Source organism: Chrysochloris asiatica, unplaced genomic scaffold, assembly GCF_000296735.1.
Source record: "Chrysochloris asiatica unplaced genomic scaffold, ChrAsi1.0 scaffold00012, whole genome shotgun sequence".
NCBI lineage: Eukaryota > Metazoa > Chordata > Mammalia > Afrosoricida > Chrysochloridae > Chrysochloris > Chrysochloris asiatica.
In genome coordinates this window covers 12,067,410-12,092,062 of record NW_006408530.1, presented here as the reverse complement: position 1 = coordinate 12,092,062, position 24,653 = coordinate 12,067,410, and the positions used below count along the sequence as shown (strand labels likewise).

Genomic DNA, 24,653 nt, shown 5'->3' with positions numbered 1-24,653 from the left:
TTAAAGGAGTTCTGGTAGCGTAGTGGTTACGAATCGGGCCGCGAACCTTAAGGTCAGCGGTTTGAAACTACCAGCCGCTCCGCGGGAGAAAGATGAAGCTTTCTACTCCCGTAAAGATTTACACCCTCGGAAACCCTGTACAGGGTCGCTATGGGTCGGAACTGACTCTACGGCACTTAACAACAACAACAGCATTATTAAGGGATAATATAGAAACTGATATCACTTAAGTAGAAAATTAAACTTGCAAATGTAAATTGAGGCCAAGTAATTTAAAGCTCTTGATGTGAAGGAGGAGCCCTGGTGGTGCTATGAGTTAGGCATTGTGCTGCTAAATACAAAGCTGGTGGTTCAAACCCACTAGTTGCTCTATAGGAGAAAGATGAGGCTTTTTGCTCTTGTAAAAATTTGCAGTCTAGGAAATGCTATGTATAAAGTTGCTGTAATTCAGAATTGACGTAGCAGTGGTAGGTTTGACTTGGTTCGTGTGTGAAGAGGAGCAACTGTGAAATCATACAAGTTATTAAAGGTTCATTCATGCTTACAGTTTATGTGAACAGGACAGGGAGAGATTTGACAGCTATTAGCATACTATTCCTACCCAATAGCCTTCTATACTTTAAAAGAAATAGAAAAAATTGTCCACTGAGGAACATAAGAAAAAAATCTTTCAGGGGATCTTTCTTTTTTTTTTTTAAATAAGCAAAATTTATATAGTTAATTTAAAGTCATATTTAATATTAGTAGATTATTCAGATTTATAATTTTCTTGCCATTTTCATGTATAACTATTTTTTAAATATTTCATATTACCTTGCACATGTGTGTACATATTCTTTATCTGCTACTGTTCTCACTTCATATTGTTTTACCAGTTTCTACAATGTGTCTTATTGCCATTTTAATGATTCTCGCTCAATCTTCTTCTAAGCCCTTTGTCGTAATTGTAAGTACAAATTTAAAAAGTAAATAACTAGAATAAGTATAATAATTACCTCTTCATCCCCTTTAAACCTGTACAGTTTGATGAGTTAATTACTACTGCTAATCTTTCACTGGACTCCCGATGTGGTGCTGTAGGTTCAGCGCTGGACTGTGAATCACGAAGTCAGCAGTTCAAACCCACCAGTTGCTATGAGTCAAAACTGACTAAACAGCACTTACAACAACAACAGTCTTTTACTAGGGAGCCTTGGTAACAGTGGATTACTACTAGCTGGGCTGGTAACTGCATGATCAGTAGTTTGAATATACTGGTGGTAACTCTGCAGGAGTAAGATGATTTTCAGCCTTGACAACCTTGTTACAGGATCCCTAAAAGTCAGAACCAACTCAACAGCACACAGCTGCCACCTCCACCACTCTCCCACTGGCCTCTGACATGTATGATGTGTTCTTTAATTTTAAGATATGCTATATGTTTGAGATTTAAATAATCAAACTTTAAACTACTCATATAGTTTTACATCCTTAAATATATATTTATTGTTGTTGTTAAGTGCCATTGAGTCAGTTCCAACTCAAAGTGATATTGTATAGGGTTTCCGAGGAGCATCTGGTGGGTTTGAACAACCGCCCTTGTGATTTGCTTTCCAGTGCTGATCCTACAGCGCCACGTCAGGAGTCCCTATGTATATATTAGCTTCTGTTTATTCTATTGAAAGATCTCCTTGATTATACATGAAAGCACTTTGTGGGCACATTTCCATTTGCCAACTCTTGTAATATTTAGTCTCTAAATACAGTGCAACCTCAATCCATCATTTGTTTGTTTAGTATTCCTGTTACTTTAAAGATGGTAATAACAGTTTCCCCCCAGATATGGGAGATATAGTTAACAGCTAATTTATAAATTGTTAGTGAAAGATAAAATGTGTCAATGTCTATATTTTTAACCATTAAGTTGTAGATAGCTAAGAATAGAAATACATTAATACCTAAGAAAAGATACAAGTCAGTGCTTTTATTACTGAAGATGACACAATTTCATGATAGCACTAATCATATTCATACAGTTATGTTCTTACTGTAGGCATATTTTAGAGATAGTGCAGGTGTGATTCCAGACCACTGCAATAAAGTAGATACCATAATCAGGCGAATCACACAATTTTTTTTGTTCCCAGTGTATATAAAGTTATGTTTTTACTTTAATTTGTTCTGTTAAGTGTGTAGTAACATTATGGAAAAGTTTGAAATATTGTGAGAATTAACAAAATGTGTCACAGAGACGAGAAGTGAACACATGCTGTTGGAAAAACTATGCCAATAGACTTGCTCAGGAGAGGTCTACCACAAACCTTCCATTTGTAAATAAAATAAAATAAAAAGAGCAGTATTTGCAAAGCACAGCAAAATGAGGTCTGTCCATATATGCCAAACACAATGTCTCCAATTTTTAAGTACAAACTTAAAAAAAAAAAAAAAAAAAAAACTCTCTTTAAGAAGAGAATTAGCTTCAGTTTAGTGTATCTGCTGCAATTTTCTTATCTTATTGATTCTCAAGGGAGCCCTAGTAGCATAGTGGGTTACATGTTAGGCTGCTATTCTCAAGCTCAGTAATTCAAATTTTACCATTCACTCTGTGGAAGAAAGATGAGGCTTTCTGCTCCTGTAAAGATTTACAGGGTTGCTATGAGTCGGAACTGACTCGGTGGCACACACCCACCACCACTGACTCTCAACTTTTCATATATTGTATTTCAGAAATCACAATACCAAATGAACCTGCACTCCACCACACTAAAAAATGAAAACCCACATTTACCGAGAAAAACATACGTTCACTGCATTCTCTTACTACTTGATTATATCTGTATAGTCTTCTTTGTGCCCCAGATTGAGGATTACTCTCTTAGAAATTTTTATGATGCAGTTAGACTTATATGCTACCTAGCAGGTGGCAATGGTGGTTGTTATGTGCTGTGGAGTTGGTTCTGACTCATAGCAATCCTGCTTAGGGTTTCCGAGACTGTAAATCTTTACAGGGACAGAAAGCCTCATCTTTCTCCCATGAATGGCTGGTAATTTTGAACTGCTGGCCTTAACGTTAGAAGCCCGACTCGTAACTACTCCACTACTTATCTAGCAGGTAGACGCAGTATATTTATCTTAAATGTATAATTTTTCATTTAAATATATATACATCTGGTTACAAATAATTCAGATATGCTTGCTATGAGAGTATATCAAATAGTATTTCTATAAAATATCAGAAACCTTTATTAAACAACAGTATCAAAATATGAAGCTATTGCTTCTTGACATATCTTCCATTTAGGTCTGTCTACTTCTGAAGGCAGTACTTCCATCTGTTTTTAACACTTCCCCAAAGAATTTTTCGCTCTTCAATTTACACTATATCAAAGTGGCATTTTTGACATCCTCGAGGGACACAAATTGTTCTTTTTAAATGTACTCTGCCTTTGAGGAACAAAAAGAAATCTGAAAGGACAAGAACAGGCTGTAGGTTAGACTTCCCAACACAATTTCATAGGGCAGTACTTGATACCCTCGAAGAATGAGCAGGTGCATTGTTATGATGGGAACAAATAGTACTCAAAGTTAACTTTTCTGGCCTTTTTCTCACCAAGGCAGTTTTCATTGTTCTTATAGCTTCTTCCTAATAATCCTCCATGATCATCCCATGTCCTTTGAAAAAAATCTATCAAGATTTCTCCTTTGTAACCCCCCAAAACTGTTGCCATAACCTTCTGAAGTTTTCCTACTTGAGTTTAACTGGCCCACTTTTTGTTGTTGCTGTTAAGTGCTGTCAAGTTGGTTCCTACCCATAGCGGCCCTATACAGAGTTTCCAAGGCTGTAAATCTTTACGGGAGCAGAAAGCCTCATCTTTCTCCTGCAGAGCGGCTGGTAGTTTCGAACTGCTGACCTTAAGCTTCGCAGCCTGATTCGTAACCACTATGGTACCAGAGCTCCTAACTGGCCCACTAAATACCCTAAAAAGCCATTGTTTTGATTGGACTTACTTTGGAATCTAATGATACTAAGACAAGTGTTACTACTGATAGAATTTATCTGTAGCTATCCACTGTTTGCAGAGGCATATTTAAACCCATTATGTTTAGAACAGATCCATGCATGTATGAACTGGAACCCTAATAGCAATAGTTTTTGACTCACCCTCATATTTTATAGCAGACATAAGGATAACACATATATAGTATGCCAACTATATATAATGCCACTCTCAAGTCCTCTGCCTATACGAGACACACTGGCATTTTCTCATGGAACCCAATGACAGCCCAGCATCCTCCTTTGTACAACTCTCTAAGCAACCACTACCAACTGATGAGAATTGGCATATGAATTGAATTCTATTTGCCATCTCTTTCTTAAAAGATACAACTTTATAAAATAGTTAAGCATCCTTAGGGGCTAAAAAACTTAAATTGAGAATCCCAACATTATAGAGTGAAAATTCTGTGTGATGAACCGGCTTCCTTTTGTTGCCTGTATTCTGTCTGATCTCCAAAAGAACTGAAGAGATTCCAAAAAACAAGGGAGCGAGAAATGTATTCATGTTAAAAAGAGAATACTCAATTGAAACCTGTACTGACGGTTTTGGAGTCTTGGTGTGGTGCTGTGGATCAGCACTGGACTGCTGACCATAGGTCGGCTGTTCAAACCCACCAGCCATTGCTTGGAACCCCTATACAGGATCACTGTGAGTCAGAACCGACTCGATAGCATTTAGCAACAGCAGCTGAAGGTTTTAGCACTCTGACTGAATTTTGCTTGAGAATTCTGTGCTAATAAAAGAATTATGATCTTTTATCTAAACTGGTTGGCTATGGCCCTTTTTACAGTGCTGACTGAACAAGGGTAAATAAATTATAGTGCTGCAGACATGCTATAAATAAGCAACATTACAGTATCGCTGCATTTTCTGTTGTTATCACTCTCCTCATACAAGATTCAGAATCCTACTCACTTCACAAAAATTAAAACTCTTTTATTCTCACAGTGAAAAATGTTGGAATAAGTGTTGCTGTAGCTGTCCTGAAGCAGTTTCAGTAAGATAACAGAAAAAAATGTATATAGATTTTTCTGTTGCAGTGGCAATTTATTTAAATCAGCTAAAAATATTATTATGCCTCACAGATTATAATTTTCTATAGTAACTTGTGTTCTTAAAAAACTCAAATCTGACAAAATAACATTACTATTTTCATCTGGACAGTTGATCTTGATTGTGCATATTCTAAATATTACTAGCAGGGCTAATAGCAGTATGTACTGATTGAGATCCCCATTCTTTCTTAACAGGTAAGAGGCAAACAAATATAATAAAGAGTCATTAGGAGCCTTTTGTCAACTACAGGGACTATGTGTGCATTTTTTAACTCAAAATTTAATGTAGAGTACAGAAAAATTTTAATTGCCAAGAGTCATGGCTTCTATTTAGAAATTTCTGTTTCTAGGCTCCCTTCTTGGTCTCCCTTCCTTATTTCCTTCTTTCTTCCCCTCCCCTACTAAAAAAGAATTGAAGGAGTTACTGACAGATTGTTTTTACTCTCTCACACAGATGCTACTCCAGTAGTACCTTCTCGAGCAGCAACTCCAAGATCAGTAAGAAATAAGTCTCACGAAGGAATTACAAATTCTGTAATGCCCGAATGTAAACATCCTTTCAAACTAATGATTGGATCATCAAATGCCATGGGAAGGTTGTATGTGCAAGAACTGCCTGGGAGCCAACAACAGGAACTCCACCCCGTCTACCCTCGACAGAGATTGGGCAGCAGTGAACATGGACAAAAATCTCCATTCCGTGGCAACCATGGAGGCCTGCCTAGCCCAGCATCATCAGGATCCCAAATATATGGAGATGGCTCAATCTCTCCAAGGACTGACCCACTTGGAAGCCCTGATGTTTTCACAAGAAATAATCCTGGTTTTCACGGAGCTCCCAATTCTAGTCCTATTCACCTGAATAGGACTCCACTTTCTCCACCTTCAGTAATGCTACATGGTTCTCCTGTACAGTCATCTTGTGCAATGGCTGGAAGAACTAATATACCTCTTTCCCCAACCTTGACTACAAAGAGTCCAGTAATGAAAAAACCAATGTGTAATTTTTCAACTAATATGGAAATACCACGATCGATGTTCCACCATAAACCACCCCAAGGCCCACCACCCCCTCCTCCACCTTCTTGTGCTCTTCAGAAAAAGCCATTAACATCCGAGAAAGATCCACTTGGCATTCTTGACCCTATTCCTAGTAAACCAGTGAATCAGAACCCAGTTATCATTAACCCAACCAATTTCCATTCAAATGTCCACTCTCAGGTACCTGTGATGAATGTAAGCATGCCTCCTGCTGTTGTTCCTTTGCCAAGTAATCTCCCTTTGCCAACTGTAAAACCTGGTCACATGAATCATGGGAGTCATGTACAAAGAGTTCAACATTCAGCTTCAACCTCCCTGTCCCCTTCTCCAGTGACATCCCCAGTGCACATGATGGGGACTGGAATTGGAAGGATTGAGGCATCCCCCCAAAGATCACGTTCATCTTCCACATCATCAGATCATGGAAATTTCATGATGCCACCTATAGGACCCCAGGCCACTTGCAGTGGTATTAAGGTTCCACCCAGGTCACCAAGGTCAACAATAGGGTCCCCAAGACCATCAATGCCATCAAGTCCTTCTACCAAGTCCGATGGATATCATCAGTACAAGGATATCCCTAATTCATTAATTGCTGGAATGAGTAATGTACTAAATTCCCCAAGCAGTGCAGCTTTTCCTACTGCATCTGCCGGAAGTAGTTCTGTAAAGAGTCAGCCTGGTTTGCTGGGAATGCCTTTAAATCAGATCTTGAACCAGCACAATGCTGCCTCCTTTCCAGCAAGTAGTTTACTCTCAGCAGCAGCCAAAGCACAGCTAGCAAATCAAAACAAACTTGCTGGTAACAACAGTAGCAGCAGTAGCAATTCTGGAGCCGTTGCCGGCAGTGGCAACACTGAAGGACATAGCACTTTAAACACCATGTTCCCTCCTACTGCCAGCATGCTTCTCCCAACAGGTGAAGGGCAAAGTGGTCGAGCAGCATTAAGAGATAAGCTGATGTCTCAGCAAAAAGACTCAATGCGGAAGAGAAAACAGCCACCTACCACAGTATTGAGCTTGCTCAGACAGTCTCAAGTGGATAGTACTACAGTTCCTAAACCTGGACCCGACTTGCTAAGGAAGCAGGGTCAGGGTTCATTTCCCATGAGTTCAATGTCTCAGTTACTTCACTTGAGTAGCAATAGTGCCCCGGTTTGTGGAGGCTCAAATACTGCTTTGCCTTGCTCTGCTAACCAGCTGCATTTTACAGATCCCAGTATGAACTCCAGTGTTCTTCAGAATTCACTGACACAGAACATACCTTTAAGAGGGGAAGCCGTGCACTGCCACAATGCAAATACTAACTTTGTTCACAATAACAGTCCAGTCCCAAACCACCATCTTGCAGGTTTAATAAATCAGATTCAGGCTAGCGGGAACTGTGGGATGCTCAGTCAGTCGGGCATGGCTTTAGGAAATTCATTACATCCCAATCCACCTCAGTCAAGAATTTCAGCGTCCTCCACTCCAGTGATACCAAACAGCATTGTTAGCAGCTATAATCAAACAAGTTCTGAAGCAGGTATGGTTTTATTAGAAAAAAGTACCCAAAGGTACTAAACTTTTTTATGTTTATTTTTTGATTTGTACCAAAATATTTATTATGATAAGAGATGATCCTTTCCCTATTGTGAAATTCTCATCATTTCTTTAGTATTTATAATTTTATTTGCAGAATGCTAGGTATTTGTCTTTTGGAAAGAATGACAGCCAAGGGGATTCCATGTGTTTCCGTTATTTGTTGTCAATCTGTGTCCTTTTGCGCATTGTGTGACTTTCAGTTGGTTATATCATCATTGGACTTTTAAATTGCAAAAGAAGCCATAGACAGCAGGTTTCATGGTTTGTGAGACACATACTTGATCTATGCCAACATAAAAGCTGGTTTTTCTAGCTTTTGCTTGTACTCAAGTAAATGAAGCTCATCTTGGAAAGCCCAAGAATGCAAAAATGAATGGATTTTTTTTCTTGCTGCTGACCAGAAATAGGTGACTGGATAGGAAAAGTTATCTAGAAGTTGCATGAAGTAGAAAGCCATCTTCTAATGTTATCTTAGTTTGCTATTCTTCACTATTTGCTTGAGAACATTCAGAAATGGATATTGGCTACTCTATTTTATTTCTAAAAAAATCATTAACTTTTCTAATAAAAAGGCTTGAAAACATGATTTCCAAAATTTTTTATCTTGAAAGTTATTTTAGAAATTTTCTTGTAGTAGGAACCATTTTTACCATTGACATGAAAGTTTTGAACCCAAATTTACTATATCTCTTCAACCACTATTAATGAAGGAGACAAATTTTTTTAAAAGTAGGTACATTAGGAAAAATAACTGGTTTGTGCAATAGATACCCCAGAAATGTTATCATGAAAGTGTAAAGAAGCACTAAGGAGGTAAAGTCCTTGAGGCATCAGAAAATTTGACCCTGAAAACATAAGAAAGTCTACCCAAAACCCAACACTAATGATTTGAGAGATTTGTGAGAAATGACCAGAGACAATGCAAGGCAATTGTAGATAATATTCAGACATGAAATCAGTGGGCTTTAAAAACCAGATTGCTGCTGGAAATGAGAAAACTGCTGAGGCTTTTAATAATAAGCTATTGTATAGATAAATAGCGCATTATACCACTATCCTGGAAAAGCATTATAACTTACACATCTTGTGTTGCTGATCTAAAAATCAAGTGTTTTCCTTCCTAGTGTTTCCATTTATACCTGCCACCAGCTACAATTGTGTTCCTGTTTTGATTTTAGTATTTAATGAAGAATTAATTGTTCGATGACCTCTTGTGTTAAAAGAATATAAGGTTTAGAAGATACTTTAAATGGCTAGTGCCTGCCTGATACTCTTAGTCTAAGAAATCTCATGAAATTTCATTTTTTTAAGTGTTTAACAGAATACTTATGCTATAAAGGGCTTCCAATTTTTCCCAGGCTCATGTTTATTTTTAGATAATTCCACAGAAATGAAAATTCAGTCTTATGCATGTAGTGTATCAACTACTTACATAAACTCAGTATCTGTTTTAAAAACACCTTACTTATTGACCATACCTTTAGATGAGACAGTATTAGTCTCAATATATTCTGTCTTTAAATTTTGATACCCCTTACCTCAACTAGTCTCATATCAGGTCTAAATTCATATGTGCAAAGTATATATATATTTTAATTCATTTTTAATTCATTATGTATTTTAATTCATTTATAATGGAAAAGACCAACATTTTCTTTATACTCTTGTTTCTTCTCATTGTCTAGTTTAGACTTACTTTGTATTGCCTTGTACATTGTTTTCTTGTTCCATACATTTCTGTAAAAACATCTGAACTGGGCTGCCAGTGCTGGAAGTGTCAGAACACACAGGTTGAAAATACATTATTACAAGAAAAGTGTGAGCATATAAATAACTAGAATAAATGTCCAATAATGATATGGATGTGGCCAGTCATGTGCATGCTAACAAGAAGCATATGCTTAATAAAATCTAGGTCAGCAAGAATTTTAAAACTATAAAATCTAATAAAATTAAATGCTAATTAATGTACATAGGTCTGATGTGCAGCTGGCTGTGAAAATGGATAGATGTGCTAATCGATGTAACTCTCTGATGAGCTAAGTATTGAAGAGGTTTCTAATGCCTTTTTTCTTTTTGATGTTTAGTAAACTATGACAGCTGAGTATACTATCATTGTAATTACCTGGCCTAAAGATCTATTTACATTGTCATTTATTCACCTCTCAAGTAACCATATATCACAGAGGTTGGCATTCAGCATAAAACAATAAGTTTTGCTAATTTTTTCTAGCATACCAATTAAATATTAGAAGGAAGAAAAAAAATTCATTCTTAAAGCATTAGCTAAAACTGTCATTGAGTACAGATTGTGTACCAGGTGGTTTACCTATATTCTAATTTGTACAGCTTTCCAAAGTAGAAGACTATGTTGTCCCCATTTTACAGATGAGGAAACTGAGCCTCCAAGAAGAACTTAAATAACTGCCCAAGATCATACATAACTGAATCAAGGCTTGAACGCAGGTTCATCTGATTCTAAAATCCATCTTCTTCTTGGCTGTATAAGTTCCCTCTTCTGAAGCATTTAATGATCAAAATAGTTTTTCACTTGCAAAATCTCTTAAAATGTTAAAGCACGTTGATGAATGTTAAAAGCCACATTTGTAAACTTTGTAAATGTTTGATGCACTTTTAATATCAACAAAATCAATTATTTTTGCCTTCTCTCTTTGGATTCTAATATCGTAGTGTACAAGGTTTAGAATATTTGTGTCAGTGCAGACGAAATGTCCAGAATATCCAGAGAACTGCTCCTTCCTTGCTTGTGAATAACATTTGGTAACCTTTGTTTTAGTGAACTGCTCTCATCTCACTTGCTCAGTAGGAGTGGGTTTCGTAGTGGATGATGTGTCTGTGGACCTTCGAAAGAGGTGATTTTGTAGATGCTAGTCATGCCATTCTAAGCATAATGGCAGGGAACAGCTGAAAGGAGACTGTGGTCCAACTCCACCCTATCATTCAAAGATGAGGTTGCGGGACCCAAAAGGTTCTCTAACAAAGAACGCCAGTGACTGTCTGCCCTTCCAGTGCCTTTTCTCGTCTCTCCTAAGGAGCAGCTCAAACATAACATTACATAAACATCACTCACGCTAAAAACACTTAATTTGATTGATCATTTATTTTCAAAAACATCTTTTAAAGAGGGTTTTGTTTTGTTGTCATAAAACAACCTCAATCATGATTACAGGCCTTATATGGGAATTCCTTTTTCAATGTATTCCCATCCAAGAATGAGAATTGGAGACAAAGTTAGTAACAAAGAGGTAAAAGATCAAAGAAATCCTTTTAAAATATTTGTAAAACTAAAGAATATACAAGGTTTTGTTCATTCTGTTTTGGTGTTCTCTAATTGCCATTCCACTAAAGCTCTCTAAACACTTTGCATTATAAAGTTTGCAGATTTAGAAACTGATGGCTAGGATACTTGCTGGCATTCTTCACAAACAGCAAAGCTCTGGCTTCAACTCATGCCATGTACTGCTCTCATCTAGAGAGGAATTCAAAAGTCAAGTACAACTTCATCAGGCCCACACCTGACTACTGCCCACCTGCTGACTCTAGCAAAAATGTACATGCCAGTAACTCAGATTTCTGCAGAATGCTTAGACCTGGCTGGTGTCCATATAACAACACCAGCATTTCTGCGGTCTTCCAATTTTTCACAAAATTTTCAAATATATAGTCCATGCTGCTAATCAACAACAGCACGCCCTTGTTGTTATTAGGTGCTGTCAAGTTGACTTCAACTCATAGCACCCCATATGACTGAGTAGAAGTGCCTTATGAGATTTTCTTGGCTGTATTTTTTACAGAAGATGATTTCCAGGTCCTTCCCCTACAGAGACTCTTGGTGGGTATGAACCACTAACCATTCAGTTAGCAGCTGAACACAACTGACCCCTACCTTCCTCCAGTAAAAAGTCATGAAATGCAATCTGATGTTTTCATTTTAAAATACTTTTTCATAGTTTTATACTTTTTTTCTGTTAAGCATTTGCTCAACTTTTATAAGCACATGGAGATAACAATCCTTTAAAAGAGCAGAGTATGGATTTGTGCAAGCAGAAAAAATAATTAAAACATTCATTTGCCTTAACTCTTCAAGATATACATTGAGTAACAAGAATATAAGTAAAACTGTGAATAGATGTATGTTCATGGATATTTATATGTATTTTTTTAACTGTGGAAAAGAAAATATCTCCTTTCAGCACAAAATGCATTTGATTGAAACTCAGGATAGCCATTCATATGGTAGGTATAAGAACATGAAAAAGACCACAGAAGGTTACTGTGGGTAAAAGACTGCTAAGTAAGGCCTTTTTTCTTTTTTCTTTGTATTAACCTCATTCAAGCCTGTATTAGGTTTAATGCATTGGAAATGTGCCAATGAAGAAAAGACAGGGAAGTTGTCATTCTCTACACTTTTTAGATGAGGCTACAGATGTAGAAAGATTCCAGGATGACCACAATCAAGGGTGGGTTGTACATACAGATTAGCCCTCTCAATCTATGGGGAGTTTAAGAGCAGTCGTCCAGTCCTAGATAGAATGACATAGGCTGAAGAATGATAGAGCAGCTCCTTGAAGCTTGTGTCTGAATATGTAATGGTTACTCTTGAAACGCTTTAAATGCCTGAATGTCATCTCCAGGTGATGCATAAGGCTTCTAGGTGAAAAACAGCTCTCTGTTCTTGTTTTTAAACCATACGTCCAAACTGAATTTTCCCACAATATTAAATTCTTCATTGTGTGATAAAAATCTGCATCCTTTTCATTAATTTTTTGCTAAATGAGCTATTTATTTGTTTTTAAGGTATGTTTAATGCAGACACTGCCTTGCTGTTTAAAAAACAAAGTTTCCTCATTTCAGGGTTACACCACTTATTTTGTTAATGGAGTCCAGGTTTAATGTTTCCTTGTGTGTGGAAGTTAGGATATGTTTGATTTTAGACATTGCATCTGTGTAATCAAAGGTCATAACAGAACTCAAAAGTGGTATATTGTTTACTAAATTCAATGATCTATTTTGTACCTTTCCAGTAATAAATTGTCCCAGTGTGTAAATTGGGAGAAAGTTATTCCATTCCAATACACTAAACCAACACCTAAAAATTTTTCGGTTCCAGGAGAGGAGGAGCCCAAAGGTTACATCTTGGCTGCTAACCTAGAGGATGGCAGTTCAAATCCACCAGATGCTCCACAGGAGAATAATATGGCAGTGTGCTTCTGTAAAGATCACAGCCTTAGAAATGCTATGGGACAGTTCTCCTCTGTCCTGCAAAGTCACCATGAGTCAGACTTGGTGACAGTGGGTTTATTTTTTTGGGGGTAATCTTTAGAGAAGCAGACTGTCACATCTTTGTCCTGCAGAGAAGCATTGGGTTGGTTGGGTTTTTCTGTAGGAGACACCTAAGCTATTATCCACTAAAATCAAGTCATTTAAAGATGTTTAGGCAACTTCTGAAATTACTCCGATTCTAGGGAGTAGCATTAACTCTACAACAATCTGACTCATTAAAAATAATGTTAAAAAGTACTTCTGTGGGGTCATCAAAATGGATTTCATTTCCCCATGCATGTTTGTTGTTAAGTGCCATTAAGTCAGTTCCAACTCATAATGATCCTGTATAGAGTTTCTGAGGAGCCGCTGGTGAGTTTGAACCACCGACCTTGTGATTCAAACCTACCTTACATCCCAGTGCTTTACTACAGTGCCACACCAGGACTCTCCCCATGCATATAGTAATAAATAAGTTATATGTTTTTTACTTATTATGAAGTTATATCAAGCAACATTAATATAAGTTACAAACATATAATAAAAATTATTTCTAAGCAAAGAATAAAAATGATCTTCTAATAGGTATGGTGGTGGTGGTTATGTGCCGTGGACTCGGTTCTGACTCTTAGCGACCCTGTACAGGGTTTCCGAAGCTGTAAATCTTTACGGGAGCAGAAAGTCTCATCTTTCTCCCGCGGAGCAGCTGGTAGTTTCTAACTGCTAACCGTGCAGTTCACAGCCCAATTCGTAACCACTACGCTACCAGGTCTCCTTTCTAATAGGTATACTTCTTGCAAAATTCAAAGTAACAGCTCACCTTTTTACAGATTAAAAATGGAACTAGCAAACAGAGCTCTTCAAACATTGCTGAGGTACGCCTGGAGTTGGAGGTAGGCCACAGAAGTTCAGAGTCTATATCCAAGGCCCATGTGGTACAGGTACAAGGACAGGAATTCATTACAGATATCCCAGAGCAGGGCCTCTGTGCTGCACAACTCCACAGGAATACCTGTAGTATAATAAATGTGCTCCCTAGAGCACAACTCCATACACTTCTCCCAACAGAGTTGAGCAACTCAGAGGCCTGGTCCTATAGCAGTGTTTTTCAAACGTTTTTATAGCAATAGATTAAATTACATTAAAGTAGACATGCATGTTTTTGATGTAAAATGAAATAAAAATTTCATGAAAAATATTATTATATGTGAAGCATTCTGATATTTCCTATTCCATTTTATCCTACCCTATCTTATCTGTTTCTTCTCTTTTTTTTTAATGATAGTCATAACCCACTGAAATGCTTTTATCATTTGCTATAAGGATTTGTGATTATGAATAACAGAAAGTTTATCCACAATAACAGTGTACTCTATATTTTCTGTTTAGTTTATTAAATGAAATACCAGTTGAGGCCTAGTAAATTGATTTCACAGCTGACTAATGGGTCTCAACTCTGTCTTAGAATATTCATGAGAAAATTCAGCAAATACTTACTGAGCACTTACATATGCTAGACTCTGTTCTAGCGCTGTGAATAGGCCAGTGAACAATGGAAGGATGTACAGTTAACCAATAGTCTAGGAGCTCTGCTTTCATTGCTCACTAAACAAAGGAAAAAGATACACCATCAAGCTGGAGTACTGAGGACACATTTTAGCCATCACTTTAGTCATCTTAGAGAACAACAAGCAAGAGACTTCGTTCTTCAAGATTTGCTTCATCACAATATTTAAAAATGTGATAAGTGTTTTTTCCAAAAAACTATCACTTGAGTCAACAGTGAAAAGTCTCAAGCCTTTTCATTCTAGCTATTTTGAGAAAAATTCTGCATAATATCATGGAACCACAAAGCATGATCATCATTCCAAAAAGAAAAATCATGTCTTTTTTCAGACTTCATTGCCACCATAAGGCTAGCTTCCTTGACACAGTCCTAACAACTCAGACACCATATTCTCAAATTCCAGTTCCATCCCTTCTAGGAGTCCTGATTTTTATCCAGGGCTTCCTCTCTATTACTGATAAAGGAGTGGGACTTAAGAATTTATTATCAACATCCCAAACTAGGAGATAGAGCAATATATTTCTGCAAATATATATTACCATGCCCTGTGACTAAGGCTTTAGAAAATAGTATCTTGTTGGAAAATCTAGACATCTCATAAAAATTATTTTGACTTATTATTTCTAAAGCAATCCTTTAAATATAGAGGAGAAAATTTCACTACTTCCATTACAATGAAAAGGGGATCATTTATTAGACTGAACAGCCCATGATATTTTCTCTTGCGTCTAGAAGAATTCATTTTTATTAAGGATTACTGTTGACCCGTTTGCAATTCAAGTACACTTGCCAAAGCAAATGATAAAGGTCAAAAATGGTGGAGGATTACCTTCTGACTCATTTTTTAAGTTCTTGAATTTCATGGATAAAAATCAGTTTTGATGTTTTCTTGCATAGTGTTCATTCAAAATTGGAGCTACAGATTAAACTGATATGACAACTTAAAAACGTTAGTAGTCTACATGTACAAACGTTTAGTAATGTTAACATTAATAGCCAACCGTGTAAGGGTTTGTATAATACGAATAATGGCTGTTCTCAAAAAATATATATGATGACCAGGAAGAAAAAAATCAATCTAGAGCTACACACTACACGTGTTTTGAAAAACAATGTAAAAATAAGGCATAAAACATAAAACATTACTAACAGGCAAATACCCAAGAAAGTTGTACTGATGTTATTCTGTACACACACTCCTCTACACATACTCAGGAGACCTGGTAACATAGTGGATTATGAGCTGGACTGCTAATGGCAAATCTACTAGTCACTCCACAGGAAAAAGATGAGGCTTTCTGTTCCCATAAGGATTGATAGCCTCAGAAACCCTATATAAGTAGGTCACTGTGAATTGGAACCAACTTGGTACCACACCACCACCACCACTACCATTGTTGTTAAGTACCATGGAGTCGGTTCCGACTCATAGTGACCCTGCACAGTGTTTCCAAGGCTGCAAATCTTTAGGGTAGCAGAACGCCTCATCTTTCTCCCGCGGAGGAGCTTGTAGTTTCAAACTGCCAACCTTCAGGTTAGCAGCCCGGTTCATAACCACGACACTACCAGAGCTCCTTACTACTACCATACACGCCATAAATAATATGCCTGTGCAAAGATTGCTGTTGATACCTGAAAACCTACCCCACTGTGTAAACACCCCTGTCATTTCCTCATTGGACTAAACCATCACAATTTCTGATTGTGGTCCAGGCTTGTGATCCCTCATCAGAAAAGTATTTGAATGATTTTTCCTCATTGGACTAAACCATCACAATTTCTGATTGTGGTCCAGGCTTGTGATCCCTCATCAGAAAAGTATTTGAATGACTTTCCAGTCTTCTCTCCTTTAAAATTCACAGTGACAGGAAAAAGACATACAGCTTACTGCTGTGAAACAGTCCCCAATTAAAGGACTGTTCCAACGTACTAACTTGTTCCAGGCTCCCAGCTCCTTCTCGATTATTTAAACTACTCAATGCTTAGTGAATAATTTGCTTTTAGAGACTCTTACTCTTGTCTATATAAAGTAAAAAACTTGTGGACTGCAAAAACAAAGTAAACTATAATAAAGCATTTTTTCCTAATGCTGTAACAGATCCTAAGGTTTTTATGCAGAGCTATTAAGTAAGCAATCTCTATCCGTGCCCCTTGTGGTTAAGTGTCACTGAGTTGGTGACCTTGTATAGCATTTCCAAGCTGCTGACAGGTTTGAACCTATGACTTTGAGATTCAAACCAACCTTGTAGTCATGTGCTTATCCTAGAGCACCTTAACAGAACTCCATCCACACCCCTAGCTATAAAAATTGATACAAATTCAGGGTCTACCTTTTTGAATAGCCCCAAGTGTTACTGAATGACATTAAGAACCCTTGGAGTATTTGGTGATAAACCTCGAAGGTTTACCTGTAAGGTGACTGAAACTGCTTGGTATTCTTTGGGGCCTTCTAAAGGAACTTGCCATCTTCCAGCCACAGTCTCCTTTCCAATGTCCTTTATCTCCTAGTATTGGGCTGATACACTAAAGAGGTGGTTCTCATTTTTCTCTATAAACTGGTGGTACTTTTTCCCTTTATACATGCATTCAGAATCAAATCATCTTATTTGTGGAAATTTAGTTTATGTTTTATCATCTTTTCAATGGATTCATTCAGCTAAAACAATTTTTGAATACCAACCACATGTGAGAAATTGTATTCTTAAGTTGGTTCCAACTCATAGAGACCTTGTATAAAGGTTTCTGAGGAGCAGCTGGTGAGCTTGAACTGCCGACCTTGAAGTTCAAACTCACCTTGTGATCCATTGCTTTATCCTACAGGAAATACAGAGAGAAATAAGAAATGACCATTGTTTTTAATGGTTTAGGAAGGTATTTTCACATGTCTTCACTTCTTTACTATGGCAGCAGGTTTAGCCATGGAATGTGGGTCAGGGAAATAGCAAAGCAGCACACATACTTTTTGTTTGGTAAAACTACCCTTTCTGTTATGGAATGAATTATATCCCAAAAAATATGTTTTGTAAATCCTAACCTCTATGCCTGTGGTTATAATCCCATTTGGGAATGGGTTATCTTTGTTTTGGTAATGAGAAAGAATTCCTGTAAAGTGTATACTGAGTCTCTTTTGAGATGTAAAGAGAGATTAGATAAGCAAGCAGAGGAAAGGTGGGGTAAAATAGATGTCAAGCCACTTGGCGATCTCCAAAGAACCAGGGAGCAGAAGCTGAAGAGACAAGGACCTTCCTCCAGCCAACAGAGAAAACCTCCAACAGCCGGCACCCTGAACTTGGACTTATAGCCTTCTGAACTGTGAGAAAATAAATTTCTGTTCGCTAATGCCACCCACTTGCGGTATTTCTGTTATAGCAGCACTAGATAACTAAGACACTTTCATACATTGTACCATCTTTTTAAAAATCACTTTGTTTCTACTTACAAGTCCTTTCTGTCTCCTTTTCATCTCTCAAATCCTAGCTCAAATGTTACTACCCATGCAGTTTTCCTTGACACCTTCAGTTGTATAACTGGCCCCTTGTTATATACCTGTCTTAGCATTTTGCATTATAATTACACAAGCTAATATATGAGAAGAGCTTTAATGTTGCTTGGCTGTTAGTAAGCTCTCAATTAGTATACATTTGAGAGAGAGGAAAAGAGACAGGGAGATTTATGTATTGATCACTTTGCCTAAACTCTGAGTTTGTGCAAGGAAAGGGAGTGTTATTTCATATTTCCATCACCATTTCTAGATCATCGTCTACCAAAGTATTCCTGTTTGTTGAATTGATTTGTTTGAAAATCCAAGAAAATAAAAAATAAGTCAATCCACATTTTACCTTTAAGCAAGCTTGTGATATTTGTCACCTTCTTGGTTGGAAGGCAAAAATACACCCAAAATAACTGTATTTTCTTTATCATCGCTCCTTAAGAATATTTAGATGAAGAACTTTTAAAATAATGTCACAAAGTAGTACTTCCTTGAATCCTGTTGCAAATAAAAGATGATAAGAAAATAGTATTCTCTACGGGACAACCGTATCTACAAAACCTTGTCATGCACCTGCTAGAGCACTTTGGAAATGGGCTCTGACTGTGGTTAAAGCAACAGGGACCTGTATATTTAAATATGTCATTATTATTTAACAGATAGGGAAAATGCCAGTGATCATGATTACTAGTAAATAAGACTTTTTATTAGCTCATTTTAAAAGATGGTTTTTGAATGCAAATAATGCACAGTACCTACTTATGGAACTAGCAGCAAGATTTAAAAAGCAGTGAAATGTCTAAGGTGTTGATTGTTTTATAGCAAATCAGAATTAATATTTAAAGAATTGCATACCATATGCCTCTTTCACCATTTGATATGTCTTCTTACTCTGCTCTTTGTGAACACAGTCATTATTTCATGATAATACTTCATAAATATTTATATATTTTCAAAGATAGTTTTAAAAATCTCATTCTTTATATGAAATGCTGAGCGCTCACTTAAAAAAAAGAATGCACACTGTGACAGCTGGGAAAATTACATGGAGATATTCTATAAGGCATGTTGAATATTCTGATCTATACTTACTACTATTAGCACACTACCATTACTATGACTAGTAATGACATTAATGATGATAATGACACCTTTTATCTGTATGGACTTTTCCACATTACAAACTTTTCAGTTCCGTAATTTTGATTCCCACAATTATGCCAATGATGGGATTTTCCTGAGGAAAAAACTCAAGAGGAAGGAAAATAGATGCAGAAAGATGCTCATCCCTGTGTTGTATATAGTGATGAAAAAGCCAAAATACAAATGCCAGAATGGTTCAATAATATAGTCAGTGTGTATGTTACAAGGGTAAAAATAAGAATGCACAGTCTATATATCCAAAAGGAAAGGTGTTTGTGTTATTCTGTTAGATGGAAACAAGAAGAATGTAAACTTATATCTGTATTACCATTACAACTGAGAAAATCTGTGTGGACTAGGTCTCACATAGACAAGCATAAAGTTTGTTATGAAGGCATAGCATATCATCAGTATATTTGAATTGTTTTCAGTAACATTGCAGTTGTTCATTTTGCCGTATATATGTTTTATATTTTTAAATGAATACATGTTTTCATAATAATCACAAAATATTTGTCAGATACATGTATCACAATAAGCAATGCATCTCTTTGGGGAAGACCTTTTACACAAAGATGATTGTTGTTAGTTCCCATTAAGTCAGTTCTGACTCATATTTATAGAGTAGACCTGCGCCACAGGGTTTTCAAGACTGTTGTTAAGTGCCGTCAAGTTGGTACCAATGATATAGGGTTTCCAAGGAGCAGCTGGTGAGTTTGAACCCTGACATTAGGGTTAGCAGCCTAATCCTTATCCTACAATACCAGTAGGTTGTGGGTTACCAGAACTCCATAACCTTTCAGAAGAAGATCACCACACTTGTCTGCAAAGACACTACCTTGAACCACTAAACTTTCATCTTAGAGCTGTGCACATAACCATTTGTGCCCCCCAGAGGGGCCTTTTAATGTATGTGATTGGCATTCCCCATTGTGCAGCTGGAACCCCAAGGGAAATTTTAAAGAATACTGCTGCTTGGGCAGCATCCCAAGGTAAGTCTAATCTGGTCTGGGATAGAGTTCAGGCACTTGTATTAATTTTAAGTTTTCCAGGTAATTCTATTGTACAGCTTGGTTTGAGAGAGACTGTAATAAATAACAGATTTTTTTAATTTTCAAATAACAGTTTCCTTGAATTTTCATTTCTAGCAAAAGACTTATAAATATAAGCTTTGTAATAAAACTTAACTAATTGTGGTGCTGTAAGATAAGCATTGGGCTGCTAAGCACAAGGTTGGCAGTTCAAACCCACCAGCCGCTCCTTGCGAACCCTATACAGGGTCGCTATGAGTCAGAACTGACTCAATAACACTTAACAACAGTAATTTAGAAGAAGAGTGGTGTGATTTAAGGAATCATGAGAACAGCGTATCTTTATACAGAGTGACAAAATTACTTAAAATAATGATAAGATGCAGTGTTAGTGAGAAAAAATGACTTTGCTGGAGGAAATTTGACAATATATGTACAAAGCTTTTAATATATGTAAGCTTTTTGTTCTTAGAATTCCACTTTTAAGAGTTTATTCTTAAAAAATTATTGGTCAAGGTGCCAAAGATGTGTTAATAAAAATGTTTGTCATTGTGTTGCTTACAATAGTAAAAAATTGGAAGCAATCAAAATATCTACAACTGGAGTTGAGTAAACTATGGCATACCAAACGTGATGCTAATAAAATGATTCTGCAGTTATTTCTGCGTTAACATATAAAAATATTTAGAATACGTTGATAAATTAGAAAATTATACAACATAGCATAATTCCATTTTTTATTGAAAGAATATCTGTGTATATACTTTAAATATGTGTATGTATGTATGCATGAGCATATCCATAGAAAAGACCCAGAAAGCCATACATTAAAGTATTAGTAGCTAATATTATCTGCAAAGGTACTTTTTATTTTTCTCTTATACTTTTTTTTCATGTTCTACTTTTGGTTTTGTTTGTTGTTCTTTTTTTTCCACCAAGAGCAAGTACTAGCTTTATAAATAAAGACGAAAACTGAAATTTTTTTAAATGAACACAACCTTTTTTTTTTAAGGAAGCCTTGTTATTTATCAATGTGAGCAAAAGAAAACATAGTTTTTCCCCATCTTCACCCTGTCCAGCTGTGAAAAACAAGTTAATGGATCATTAGCAACAATTACCACTTAAAATGTTAAAGTTCTTAAATATATTATTTATTTTCAAAGTAGGTTTAAAAGTATGAAGTTAAACTTGTCCCGTTAGCAGATGTCAAATCATCTCTGATTACAATTAACTTAGTTAAAATTGATGAGCAATTAATTGAAATGGATCTCAATTCATTTTACAGGGTGGTCTTCCTTAATAACCATAGTTAATAAGCCTGGGCTTTTTCTTGTTGTTGTTCTTTCAGGCGGTTCAGGACCATCATCCTCCATAGCCATAGCTGGCACCAATCATCCTGCCATCACAAAGACAACATCTGTTCTTCAAGATGGCGTCATAGTCACCACCGCAACTGGAAACCCACTGCAGAGTCAGCTGCCCATTGGGAGTGATTTTCCTTTTGTTGGCCAGGAGCACGCACTTCATTTTCCACCCAACAGCACGTCCAACAATCATCTTCCACACCCCTTGAACCCCAGCCTCCTCAATTCTCTACCTATCTCTTTGCCAGTGAATCAACAGCATCTCCTAAACCAGAATCTATTAAATATCCTCCAGCCTTCAGCAGGAGAAGGCAAGTCTGAGATCAACCTCCATCCTTTAGGTTTTTTCAACCCGAATGTAAATGCTGCTTTAGCTTTTCTCTCCAGTGACATGGATGGGCAGGTATTACAGCCTGTTCACTTTCAGCTCTTAGCAGCCCTGCTTCAGAACCAAGCCCAAGCAGCTGCCATGCTTCCCCTGCCATCTTTCAATCTGACCATCTCAGATCTTTTGCAACAGCAAAATACCCCTTTACCCTCATTAACACAGATGACAGCCCCACCAGACCATTTGCCAAGCAATCAGTCAGAGAACAGCCGAGCTGAGACCCTTTTAACCAGCCCCCTGGGGAATCCTTTACCAAGCTTTGCAGGCAGTGACACTACTTTTAACCCCCTGTTCCTCCCAGCTGTCACTGGGGCCTCAGGATTAATGGCCTTGAATCCCCAGCTGTTGGGAGGTGTCCTGAACTCGGCATCGGCCAACACAGCTAATCATCCAGAGGTTTCCATAGCAACCTCCTCCCAGGCAACCACTACCACAACCACTACATCATCAGCAGTGGCAGCACTGACTGTCTCAACACTTGGTGGGACAGCAGTGGTGTCAATGGCAGAAACATTGCTGAATCTATGTAATAATGCTGGGAATACACCTGGTCCAGCTAAACTCAACAGTAACTCTGTGATGCCACAGCTACTTAACCCTCTACTGGGGACAGGTCTGCTTGGTAAGTTCAATCTTTTCACAAATTTTTACAAAAGAAAAGTTTTTCTAATTCTATTTTCTCCTTTAAAAAAAAACTCCATTTTGTCACATTTTTTAAAAATTGCTTTTATTATGTCACAGCTTGTTTAAGGAACTAAATATAATAACACCCCCACACCATCATAGTTATACAGACATGAGGAGGACTTTTTCCTTTTCTCCTATTCCAGCTATACTAAATGTCACTTTAACCTGCTTTCTCTTACCTTCTAATTCTGATGCCACCTAAACCTAACCAGCCTATCATTCTCTTAAGCCAAGTAGAATCTTATTTTTCAAATAATCAAGCACAGGCACATCTAAAAAATAACTGTTTGATTTGAATGTTAGTTGATGTGGCATCACAGGGTTAGTATGAGCAGCTGCACTGTGGATGGAAACAGCTTGAGGAAGCGTTTTCCAGGTGAACCCGAAATAAAACTAAATGTTTATCCAGCAAAATGAGAAGCAATGCATAAAGACTCAGAGTCAAAGCTTGACCGAGTTCGGTAAAACAGCCTTAATGCTGCTGCTGCTGCTAGATTTCCCCACATAGCAATACTATTTAGACCTCTGTGACTTAAAAACAAAGTTATTCATATAACTATCACAAAAAAAGTTAGAAAATAATGTCAAATAACTATATATATATATATATACACACACACAACGTAAACTACAGTGGTAGTATACTTAAAGTCTGGAAACTTGTTAAGGGCATCTTCAATATATTAAACATTATAATAGTTGTGTTTCCTGACTTTGTGATATAGCATAATTACATCTATTTAGTATCAAAATTAATGAATTAAAAACCTTATACATCTATATAGTTCAAGTCTCAGGACAGTTTCTATGACTTTATCTACAAGGTAATGTCAGTGCAATTTAAAAATAATCTAATTTAAAATTGTAAATATTTAATTACTAATGAACTAATATGATTATCTTTTTAATGATTATAAAGTAGATTTTAAATTCAACTTAAAAAATACACAAATGTAAACTAGGCACCTTCTGTTGTATTGTTAGCTTTCTTTACAATTTAACTTTAGGTGACCAATCTGTACTTCAAAACAAAATGTATATTTCTAACAGATCTCTCAAATTGTTTGGTGACAATCATTAATAATTGTGACTTGAGAACTAAAATCGTTAAGCAAGTCTTGATCAGAACCACTCATTAAATCATATAGTCCAAGACCTATGCTTGCTAAAGCATTTTAGGCTAATTTCAACGTTTAATTCTAGATGCACTAATAAAAATAATTTCCAGGACTTCTATAACACTGAAACTCAGTATATAAGGGTTGGTTTGTGGATAGATCAATGACTAAGTACTCTCTCCATGATATAAGATCAGAAAACAAATTATAAAACATAAAAACTAAACGATAAACCTACTCTTTCCTTACCATGTAGTAAAATTTTAGGAGCCCTGATGGTACAGTGGTTAAGCGCTTGGCTGCTAACCAAAAGGTCGGTGGTTCAAACCCACCAGCTGCTTTTGTACTTTGCTTCTGTAAAAATTCATAGCCTTGGAAACCCTAAGGGGCAGTTCTACTCTGTTCATTAGGGTCTCTGTGAGTCATAAGTGACTCCATGGCAGTGGGTTAGTAAAACTTTGAGGAGAAAAAGAAGAATGACCCACATAATTCTAGCTTTTAGTTTTTGTTTCATGAATCCTCGGTTACAGAGATAAGGCATAGGATCTTTGAAGAATCACCCTGACTTCTGCTTTATGTTTTTCAAACTACAGGTGACATGCCATCAATAAACAATACTTTGAATAATCATCAACTGACTCATCTACAGTCACTGTTAAACAACAATCAGATGTTTCCTCCAAATCAGCAACAGCAGCAGCTTCTCCAGGGTTACCAGAATCTCCCGGCATTCCAAGGGCAGTCCACAATTCCTTGTCCAGCAAACAACAACCCCATGGCTTGTCTATTTCAAAACTTCCAGGTACTTCCTTCCCTGGGGTATGCTGTAGTAGAAAACAAGCTGTGGGACTGTTAAAACATT

The 24,653-nt window shown here is 36.9% G+C and overlaps 1 protein-coding gene across 2 annotated transcripts in view; it reads left to right on the top strand.

Annotated features, from left to right (window-relative positions):
* Nucleotides 1-24,653, top strand: part of MBD5 (methyl-CpG binding domain protein 5) — an 86,424-nt gene that overhangs the window by 9,469 nt on the left and 52,302 nt on the right. Inside the window, exons 4-6 of one of the 2 annotated variants that reach the window (XM_006834556.1) lie at nucleotides 5,550-7,661; nucleotides 21,583-21,909; nucleotides 24,385-24,593. In XM_006834556.1, coding sequence (XP_006834619.1) covers nucleotides 5,550-7,661; nucleotides 21,583-21,909; nucleotides 24,385-24,593 — 2,648 coding nt within the window. Of the gene's footprint in view, nucleotides 1-5,549; nucleotides 7,662-21,582; nucleotides 22,609-24,384; nucleotides 24,594-24,653 lie in introns of both variants that reach the window. The other variant, XM_006834555.1, reaches the window with a different exon arrangement.